Source organism: Chrysochloris asiatica, unplaced genomic scaffold (genome assembly GCF_000296735.1).
Source record: "Chrysochloris asiatica unplaced genomic scaffold, ChrAsi1.0 scaffold00042, whole genome shotgun sequence".
Taxonomy (NCBI): domain Eukaryota; kingdom Metazoa; phylum Chordata; class Mammalia; order Afrosoricida; family Chrysochloridae; genus Chrysochloris; species Chrysochloris asiatica.
The window spans coordinates 8,593,227-8,604,561 of NW_006408560.1; the positions used below are offsets into that span (position 1 = coordinate 8,593,227).

At 43.7% G+C, this 11,335-nt stretch overlaps 1 protein-coding gene across 2 annotated transcripts in view; it reads left to right on the forward strand.

Moving 5' to 3' along the window:
* The window catches only part of TUFT1 (tuftelin 1), a 66,324-nt gene that overhangs the window by 36,326 nt on the left and 18,663 nt on the right, over positions 1-11,335 (forward strand). Inside the window, exons 2-5 of one of the 2 annotated variants that reach the window (XM_006861423.1) lie at positions 5,473-5,547; positions 5,936-6,037; positions 10,081-10,167; positions 10,984-11,073. In XM_006861423.1, the coding sequence (XP_006861485.1) occupies positions 5,473-5,547; positions 5,936-6,037; positions 10,081-10,167; positions 10,984-11,073 (354 nt within the window). The remainder of the gene's footprint in view (positions 1-5,472; positions 5,548-5,935; positions 6,038-10,080; positions 10,168-10,983; positions 11,074-11,335) is intronic. The other variant, XM_006861424.1, reaches the window with a different exon arrangement.

Sequence of the window (11,335 nt, forward strand, 5' to 3'; positions counted from 1 at the left end):
GTTGATCCAAGAAGAATGAAGTCCTTGACAACTTCAATCTTGATAAGAATGTTGTTTATTGATAAGAATGTTGTTTATTGGTCCAGTGGTGAGAATTTTTGTTTTCTTTACATTGAGTTGTAATCCATACCAAAGACTGTGCTCTTTTATTAGTAAATATTTTAAGTCCTCTTCACTTTCAGCAAGCAAGGTTTTATTATCTGCATATTGCTAGTTGATAATGGGTCTTCCTCCAATCCTGATGCCCCATTTTTCTTCATATAACCCAGCTTCTTGGATTGTTATTTGCTCAGTATACAGTATGGTGAAAGAATATAACCTGTCACACATCTTTTTAAAATTTTAAACCATTCAATGTTCACATGTTCTGTTCGAACAACTGCCTCTTTGTCCATGTACAGATTCCTCATGAACACAATTAAGTGTTCTGGAATACTCATACTTCGCAATGTTGACCATAGCTTGTCATGATCCACACAATCAAAAGCCATTGCATAGTCAATAAAGCACGGGTAAACATCTTTCTGATATTCTCTGCTTTCAGCCAAGATCCATCGGACATGAGTAATGATATCCCTCATTCCACGGCCTCTTCTGAATCCGGCTTGGACCTCTGGAAGTTCTCTGTCAATGTATGATTGTAGCCATTTCTGTATTACCTTTAGCAAAACTTTACTTGCATGGGATATCAAAGAGATTGTCCAGTGATTTCCACATTCCATTGGGTCACCTCTCTTTGGAATGGGCACAAATATGGATCTCTTCCATTCAGTTGGCCAGATAGTTGTCTTCCAAATTTCTTGGCAGAGATGAGTGAGTGCCTCCTGTGCTGCCTCACTTTCTTGAAAGATTTCAATTTTTATTCCATCAACTCCTGGTGCCTTTGTCTTTGCCAATTCCTTCAATGCACCTTGGACTTCCTCCTTCAGTATCATTGGCTCTTGATCATATGCTATCTCGTGTAAAGGTTGAACATTACCCATTTCCTTTTGGTGTAGTGACTGTGTATTCCTTCCATCTTCTCTTGATGCTTTCTGCATCATTCAGTAATTTACCCAGTGAATCTTTCAAGAACGAAAGTCGAGGCTTGAATTTTTCTTCAGTTCTCCCAGCTTGAGAAATGCTGAGCATGTTCTTCCTTTTTGGTTTTCTGATTCCAGATCTTTGCACATTTTGTAATATGTGGCTTTATCTTCTCGAGCTGATCTTTGAAATTTTCTGTTCAGCTCTTGGACCTCCTCATTTCTTCCATTTGTTTTAGCATCTCTACACTGGAGAGCAAGTTTCAGTGTCTCTTCTGACATCCATTTTGACCTTTTCCTTCTTCCTTGTGTTCTCAATGACTTTTTGCTTTCTTCATGTATGATGTTCTTGATGTCATCCCACAACTCTTCTGGTCTTCTGTCTTTAGTGTTTAATGTATCAAATCTGTTCTATAAATGATCTTTACATTCAGGCGGGATATATTCAAGGTCATATTTTGGCTCTTGTGGACTTGTTTTCATTTTCTTCAGCCTCAGTTTGAATTTGCATATGAGTAATTGATGGTCTGTTCTACAGTCTGCCTCTGGCCTTATTTTCACTGATGATATGGAGCTTTTCCATCATCTCTTTCCACAGATGTAGTCAATTTGATTTCTATGTATTCCATCTGGTGAGGCCCATGTGTATAGTCGTCTCTTATGCTGTCTAAAGAAGGTATTTGAAATGAACAAATTATTGGTTTTGCAGAATTCTATCATGCATTCTCCAGCATCAGTTCTATCACCAAGGCCATATTTTCCAACCACTGATTCTTCCTCTTTGCTCCCAACCTTTGCATTCCAATCACCAGTAATGATCAATACATCTTGAATGCATGTTTGATCAATTTCAGATTGAAAAAGTTAGTAGAATTCTTCTATTTCATCCTCATTCATTGGCTTTAGTGATTGGTGCATAAATTTGAATAATAGTGGTATTAATTTGGCTTCCCTGTAAGCGCATGGATATTATTCTATTTCAGACAGCGTTGTGCCTCATGACTGATCTGGATATGTTCTTTTTGACAATGAATGCAACACCATTCTTCTTCAATTCGTCATTCCTGGCATAGTAAACCATGTGGTTATCAGATTCAAAATGGCCAATACCAGTCCATTTCAGCTCACTAATGCCTAAGATATTGACGTTTGTGTGTTCCATTTTATTTTTGACAACTTATAATTTACCTAGATTCATACTTCATACATAAATTCCATGTTCCAATTTTCATTGGAAATGTTCAGCTGTTTCTCTTTATTTTGAGTTGTGCCCCATCAGCAAATGAAGGTCCCATGGGCTTTTCTCCCACAGGTTTTATTCCATTTACGTCATCACAGTCAACTCTACTTTGAGGAGGCAGCTCTTCCCCAGTTATATTTTGAGTGCCTTCCAGCCTGAGAAGCTCATTTTCCGACACTATATCTGACGGTGATTCTCTGCTATTCATAAGGTTTTCAGTGACTAAATATTTGGAAGTAGTTCGTTACTCTTCCTTCCTAGTCTTTGTCTGGAAGCTCATCTGAAACCTGTCTACCATGGGTGACCCTGCTGTTATTTAAAATACCGGTGGCATAGGTTTCAAAATCACAGCAGCTCACAAGCCACCACAGTACAACAAATTGACAGATGAGTGGTGGCCGTTTGGTTTTAAGTGGAAACTGTCACTTTATAATTCAAGGAGATCTGTGTGCAGGCATAGTAGAACCCTCCAAGGGTGGGAGTGGAGTGTCGATTCACTTAGGCATCCCCTTCAGGCACCAGAATGGAGGTGTGCAGATAGCGATAGACCTATGAAGAGATATCCCCCAAATAAAGAATGTCCACACCTGTATTTCCGCGAGTCTGTCAGGCATTCGTGGCTGTTTTGATTCTTCCCTTGCTAGATAGCATGACCTAGATAGCATGGCGTATTCAATAACCATTCAGAAATTACCTACCTGTGTTGAGGTGTGGCAGAATGCAGCTCTCAAGGAGGTTTAAGGGGCAAGTTCTCAAGGAACATAAGTTCCTGAGATACTGGTGCCACAGGAAGACCTTGTGATGCTGAAGGAGAGTGCAGCAAGGGGAAGATGTGGTTCCCACAGGATGCCATGAAGTGTCATGCAAGACACATGCGCAGTTTGAATGGACTCTTGAGGGACTTGTCGATGTTCCAGGTGAAAACGTGAAGAAAGGAGCTGAAGTGAGAATGCCCAGCATGTATTGGAGGTGGGGCACTAAGGGACAGGCCAGGAGAAGTGGGTGAACTCAGAGTGTGGTGGAGAGCTTTGAATTCCATAGAGAATCTGGCTTTTATTTGGTAGGACTTAGCTTTGTTTTTCCAGGAGCCCTGGTAGCACTGTAGGGTGAGCTGTGGCCTGTTAACCATAAGGTTGGCAGTTCAAACTCATCAGCCGCTCTAGGGAGAACAATGAGGCTTTCTGCTCCTGGGAAGATTTGTTGTTGTTAAGTGCCACTGAGTTGGTTTGACTCATAGTGGCCTTGTATAGGGTTTCTGAGGAGCAGCTGGTGGGTTTGAACCACCGACCATGTGGTCACAGTGCCACACCAGGACTCCCCATAAAGATTTACAGTCTCAGAAACTCTGTTAACAGGGTTGCCATGAATTGGGACTGACTCCATGATGGCAGTGGGCTTGTTTTTGGTTTTTAATGTTTGTTTGTTTGTTTCCTGTTGTTCTTTTTTTAAAGTAATTACTTAACTGGGATTGGGAAGATTTAAGGGCCATCATGAGAGTAGCTTCTCCTTTTCCTATATCAGAATTCATTCCACGATGTGGGAGGAGGCTAACATTTGAGTGCTTCCGCCCTCAGTGGCAGAGAGCAACCTCCATATATTATCAGTTAATCTTTAATAACAACAGCTAACCTCTGTTTCCCCGCCCCACAGTTGGATAGTAGTATTTTCATTTTACAGATGAGGAAACCAAACGTTAAGTGACTGACCACGAAGACTGATTTCTTCTCCATTAAGTTGCTCTCTTGTGTAGGAAGGACTTTACTTAGCTCCCTCTGACAGAGCCCATCCTCTCTTTTTCTTTTCCTTCCAACAGACATTTGGAAGGTCCCATACCTTAAAACCTGTTAGGAATACATTGACAGCTGTGCTGCATGGCCTCAAGGCAGGGTAGGGCCAGGCCACCTCCAGAGGACTTTCATCCTTGAGTAGCTCCTTGTCCATCTTTCCCTCACTGCCTGAGAAGCCATACTGTCATAGAATTTGAAACTGGAAGGAGACTTGTTGTTGTTGTTGTTGTTATGTGCTGTGGAGTCGGTTCCGACCCATAGTGACCCTGTACAGGGTTTCCGAGGCTATAAGTCTTTACGGGATCAGAAAGCCTCATCTTTCTCCTGCGGAACAGCTGGTAGTTTCGAACTGCTGACCTTGAGATTCACAGCCAGATTCGTAACCGCTACGCTTCGTAACCGCTACGCTACCAGAGCTCCTTGGAAGGAGCCTTAGGCATACCCATAATTCATTTGTTATTGTTGGTTTCTATAGAGTTAATTCTAACTCAGAAATCCGGAATGAAACTGTCCCGTGGGTTTTCTTGGCTGTGACCTTTCAAAACCAGATCACCAGGACTTTCTTGTGAAGAGCTAGGGGGTGGATTTGAATGGCCAACCTTTTAATTAGCAGCTAAGTACTTAGCCATAGTGCCACTGGGGCTAACCCCTCATTTTTCAGGTGGAAAACAGGCCCAGAGTGGGTCAGCCCCTCGCTCACCTCCACACACAGCACAGGCTGTGGCAGGGCATGGTCCATTCTGTCTTGTTGACCCACTCTCGGAGTTATCATCTCTCCAGATCTGCTGCTCCCACTTTTCCCTCTCACCACATCTGACATCTTTCTTCCCTGAGGTTCCCTCCATTGTCTCTCCCCCTCCACACACACAAAGCCATTTTTTGTTTTGTTTTTAACCGTCCTTGACTTATGAAGAAAAACCTGCTTTGCTCTTTGAAATTAAGTAGATCTCTAGATAAATACTTATTATCTAACCTTTCATTTGCATCATTTCTGTGTGGCACCTGGGAATAGGGGTTTGGATTCAGTTACTTGGTTCAGGAAGTGTATAACTTTCTGGCTGACTGTCAGGGCATAAAATCTGCATTGGGCCACCAAGAGAAAGTTCTCTTTAGGTCTGGCATTGTATCTACTGGGATCCCAGGACCAAAGGTGCCCCGCTGGAGCTGTGCTCATCTGTGTGTTGTGTAATCTCTGCTGATTCTGTGGTGTGGAAAAGAGCATTGTCAGGTGGCCCCAGAGACATCTTACCACCTGGAAGGGATATGTCCTTGGGCAAGCTAACATCACCTCTCTTGGGCCTCAGTTGTCCTGTTCTGTGAAATGGTAATAAGGCCTACTCCACTGGGTTGGCTCCTGTACTTGCATTGCTTTGTACCTGAGGACTGCAAGGTAAGGGGTTATTGTTGTTGTTGTCATTATTAGGGCAGCACGGACATTCTCAGGCTGACTCTTCAGAACCAACTGACAGGAGAGGAACTTGAACAAATAGCCCAGAAGGTATCGAGGTTTCTGTGGGGTGAGACTGCCTCCTCTAAGCTATTACCCTTCCTTGTTGCTGAACCCCTTACCTCAGTGCTTCCTGGAGGTGTCTTTGCTGCTGCGAGCTTGGGAGCATCACCTTTCAGACGTACCCAGCTGAACTCTGCATTGTGTGCTGTTTTGAGGTCCGGGGGATCCCACTAAAATGAAAACTAACCTGTCATTTCTACTAATTCTCCTTGTCTAGTGTTTTGCTGCTGTGTGTTTTCTGGTAGCAGTCATGAAATGAACTTACAGATGTCATACAAGACTAACCTGTTTAGGAGCAGGTCTTCTGCATTGGCTGAAGGGCAGGAATTCTGGGCTCACCATGTGTTTCTGAACCATTTCTATCTTTCTCTGGCAGGCGGGCAGGAAGACCTACGCCATGGTGTCCGGGTGGTCAACTGGTCAGTCTCTGGCCTCAGAACTGGTGGAGTCCAAAGATGGACACGAGGAAATCATTAAGGTAAGCTGAATTCTCCTCCATCTTTCCTCTCATCAGTAAGTAAGGGAGTGGCTGACATTGCCCAAGGGAACTTGTGATTGGACTTTGGGAAGAACCAGACCTGTGATGCTAGTTTCTGGCTATCTCTTGGAAAGATCTTAACACTGGAGACCAAAGTCTATCTGAAATAGCTTTGGGTACAGCCTGGCTGAGGCATGGGGAGAGATGGGACAAACTTTATAGGTCCTTGTTCACTACTCATGTTTAGCTGTTTGGAGGTTGTGGGGACAGGGGGAAGCATGCTTATGGACTTCATTTTTAAGTAGGAGAAAAATATGGAACAAAATTTCAAAATCATGAAAAACCAGGCTTACTGGTTGAATAGAGACCGAGGGAACCTCTGAGATTGCAGTCCTTAGTCACCTCTCAGGTCTGGACCTGAACTCATCCACGTGGCTCAATTTTCAGTCCAACAATAGACTGGTCTATGAGCGGAGTAATGACGCTAATGAGGTGAGCACACCTTAGAACAATCAACCATTTGAGATTGAAAGGGCAGCATATACCCAATGACGAAGTTCACAAGTGTTAGGAAAGAAGGAGGAGTGGGAACCTGAAACCCAGGGAGGAAGTGGGACACGTGATGTTACACTGAGGGGATGGCAGTCAATGAGATGAAGCAGAACGTGTATGAATTGTTGAATGGAAAGTTGATCTGCTCTGTAACTTTCACTCAATTCACAATAAAAAGTTTTTTTTTTTAATTAAACAATTTTTATTCTTTTTTTTATATAAAATACCAGCTTTGTTTCATATATTGTATAACTGACCCATTTACAGTGCCTGATCCAGTGTTTTTTAGTATATTTATAGACTTATGCAACAATTTGCCAAAAACCAAGCCCCTTGTGACAAGTTGATTCTAATTCATAGCAACCCTGCAAAACAGAGTAGAATGGCCCCATAGGGTTTCAAAGGCTGTAGTCTTTCTTTGCCCCACAGAGTGGCAGTCTGCTATATGAAGATTACAGCTGAGGGTTTAAACTACTGACCTTTTGGTTAACAGCTGAGAGCTTAAAATGGACTCTCTTGTTCAATCACCACTACTATCTAATTCTGGAATCCTTTCATCACCCCCAAAATAAATCCTGTACCTATTCACAGTCACTCCCACTCCCCTTTCTCCCCAGCTTTGGAAAATCACTAATTTACTCTCTCTATGAATTTTCTTACTACATTTGTAACTCTGACCAAACGACTCTGCCTGCTGTGTCTGGGTAAGAGAGGGTGGGAGAAGATACTGGTAGGATGGCATGATTCAGCTGCGCATGTTGACAGAGTTCATTGTAATGGTAAAACATTTGAAACTCTAGCATGGGTATAAAATGAGCCATCTCAGAAGCAGGAAGTGGGGTGGTCTCATCATCAAAGAAGAGCCAGGAGTGGAGCATGTCCTTTGGGCCCTGAGATCCCTGCACATTGAACCTCCTCGATTCAGGGACAGAAAGCTGTGATGCTGGAGGAGTAGCAGAGTTGCAGCAGCAACAGAACCAAGAGCCAGAGCATGAGACTGAGAGGTGGACTTCCCAGCCCATGAAACAAGTAAAGCTGAGTGACTTTGGGAAGGGGCTTGCTTACAAAGCTAGGTTTGGTGATCCGTGGAACTAGAGCCAAGTGCCTTCAGCTGAGGCTTATGGTAGAGTGGTGTGTACTGTGTGCATTTATCAGTGGCCCCAAAAGAGCTCTGTAACATTGCCTGGAGAGAGACAGTCCTGCCTGACTAAAAGAACTCTGCCCTGAGCATCTCTGCCCCTGAAATATAACCTTTAAGTTCCCTAATAAATCCCGTAACTGTGAATATGGTGCTTGAGTTCTCTGTGGCCAGTGCAATGAATTATTGAGTCCAGCTAAGTAGAGTGCCATAAGGAGCTCTGGTAGTGTAGTGGTTACGAATCGGGCTGTGAACCTTAAGGTCAGCGGTTCAAAACTACCAGCCGCTCCGCGGGAGAAAGATGAGGCTTTCTACTCCCGTAAAGATTTACACCCTCGGAAACCCTGTACAGGGTCGCTATGGGTCGGAACCAACTCGACGGCACTTAACAACCACAAGTAGAGTGCCATAGGACGAGGGGTGTTTGGTGGCACTTTTTTGGATAGTGCATATAAATGGAATCATACAATATGTGGTCTTTTGGTTTTGGCTTCCTTCAAAGACTGCATAGTATTGTGCTACTACTGTGTGCAGTCAAATCAGCTCAGACTCATAGTGACCCTGTAAGGATTGCCAAGGCCGTAAATCTTTATGGGAGCAGAAAGTCTAATCTTGCTCTTATGGAGCAGCTGGGAGATTCAAGCTACTAACCTTGTGATTAGAAGCCCAACGCCTAACCCACTGCACAACCAGAGCTGCTTGCATAGTGTTGTTGCTGTTAAGTACCGTGGAGTCAGTTCTGACTCATAGTGACCCTGCACAGAGTTTCCGAGGCTGCAAATCTTTACAGGAGCAAAAAGCCTCATCCTTCTCCCGCAGAACAGCTGGCAGTTTCAAACTGCTGACCTTGAGGTTAGCAGTCCGATTCGTAACCACTACGCTACCAGAGCTCCTTAGATATATATAAAAAAGAAACCCACCCTTATCTGCATTGTTGTTAAGCTGATTCCAACTCATAGCGACCCTATAAAACAGAGTAGAACTACCCCATAGGGTTTCCAGGGCTGTAAATCTTTATGGACGCAGACTGCCACATCTTTCTCCTGCTGAGCAGCTGGTGGGTTTGAATGGTCGATTCTTTGGTTAGCCAAATGCTTAATCATTGTACCACATGGCTCCTCCATTTGTGTTGTTTTTCAGCACCCTCAAGTCGATTCTGGCTCATAGCAACACTGTATAGTGTTTCTGAAGAGCAGCTGGTGGGATTGAACTGCCAACTTTGTGGTTACAGTACAGTGCTTATCCTACAACACCACATCAGGACCCCCTATTCATTGTATAGACATACAATGTTATATTTAACAACAACAATCCCTATTGTTGGACATTTAATTTGTTTCCAGGCTTTTTTTGGTGACTATCAGAAATATTTTGCTGAATATATGCTTAATACATTGTGTGGGTCTGTGTTTTATGATATAGAAATATTTTCAGTTGTAAAAGAGGTAAGCATGGTGTGCAATGCAAAATGCAAAAAGCCCTTTATACAATTTCTTCCACAGAAGGAACCAGAGTAGCTAGTTTTGAGTGCAGTCTTCCATTCCTCTTTCTGAGTGTGGTTGAGTGTTTCCGCTACTGTAAAGTCATTTAACTCAATTTATTTCATTAGGATACATTTCCAGAAGTACATTTCTAGGTCAAAGAGTAAATATATTTTTAAGTCTTCTGATCGGAATTACCAAATTGCCAGCCAGAAAGGTGGTGTCGTAGAATGACTTGTGTTCCCCCCAAATTTGTGTCAACTGGGTTGGGTCATGAATCCCAGTGGTTTCTCAGTTAAATAATGATGTCGTGTGGCAATTATGTAATGAGTCCCCATGATATGATCTGGTGTAAGAAACCAGTAAAAGGATTAAGGGTGGTCTGCAATACCCTTAATCCCATCACAACCCTGCTATGCAAGGGAGTTTCGCAGGGGTGTGGCCTACAACATCGTTTATCTTACAAGAGATAAAAGGAGAGAAAAGTGGGCAGAGAAGGGGACCTCCTACCAATAAGAAAGAAGAGCCAGGAGTGGGGTGTGTCCTGCACTGGGAAGCTCCTAGGTCCAGGGAAAGACTGATGCCAAGACTCATGGAGACCTCCAAGGAATGCTGGGCGTACAGATGCTAGGAGGACCTCTCTCCAGCACGGGTGCTCTGAATTTGTACGTCTAGCTTCCTAAACTGTGAGAGAGAAATTTCTGTTTGTTAAAGCCACCCACTTGTGGGATTTCTGTTACAACAGAGCTTGAGAACTAAGACAGGTGGTAACAATTTGCCCTCCCACCAGCAGTGTATAAGGCTGCCTGTTTGTGTGGAATTAATTTAACTTGACGTTTCATAACTAAATAGTGTTACCCTCCCTATTTCAGGTGTACTTGAAGGGGAAGTCTGGAGACAAGATGATCCATGAGAAGAATATTAAGCAGCTGAAGAGTGAGGTCCAGTACATCCAGGAGGTGGGCACCACTCCCTCCTCTCTGTGGGAGTGCCAACGCCATTTCTCTGGACACACATTTTTCCTTGACTCTCTTTTGTGGGTGCCAGTTTTTCCCTTCTGTTCCCTTTGTAGCTCCAACGTGCCGCCATAGTCTCCCATGTGTCAAATATCGTTGCTGACTCATTGGCTCTAGTCTATTAACCAACAAATATTTATTAAATATCATGACCTAGCGTTGTCTTCAGAGGGTTGTGGTGATTCTGTGGTCCAATTCTCTCCCCTTCCATACTGAGACCTGGGTTTCATTCCCAGTCATTGCGCCTAAAGTGCAGCCAGCACTTGCCTGTTAGTGGAGGCTTACATGTTGCTGTGATGTTGAGCAGGTTTCAGTGGTGTTTCCAGAATAAGTTTCGGAAGAAAGGCCTCACACTCTACTTCCAGAAATCAGCCAGGGAAACCCTGTGGGTCACAAAGGTCCAATCTCATTGAGCCTGGGAGGCCGACTGAACAGCCGCTAGCAGCATGAATTGCATTATCCTCCGTCATCCTATCTAAAATTTCCTGCCCCCCGTTTCCAGTATTTTCTAACCCTCTACCTGGTTTGTGTTACTCTTTGATACTTGTTTCTCCAACATGTTAGTTTGTGGGTTTCTTTGTTTGTGAAGGAGGAACTGGGCTATATCCCCATTTGACCAGGGTCCTTCCTTCCCCCAGGAAGTGCCTAGAACAGTACCTAACTCAGATTGATGCAGGTTAGGGATGGAGAGTGAAGGTGGGTGAGTTGGCATGCTCTCTCGGTACCCCAAAGGTAAAGTTGCTTGCCCTCCCTTCCCAGGCCAGGAACTGCCTGCAGAAGCTTCGAGAAGATATAAGTAGCAAACTTGACAGAGATCCAGGAGATTCTTTCCATCAACAGGAGTTACAGGTAACAGGAACTACTCCATGGTGGTACCCCACTAAGGAGGTGGGGTTCTACCAGGCAAGACCATTTACCAATCACCCAGTGTCAGGAAGAAGGAAGACACAGGAGATGCTGACTTCTCTGAGTTCTCACAATCTATGTAGGGCTCTCCAACAGATGGGCAGTTACTTTTCCACATCTCAGCCTTTATATAAGTGCAGATATGCCTAAAATGCTGTATACAAAAATTGAATGTACATTCTCAAAGTGAGCACTGAGTGGCTAC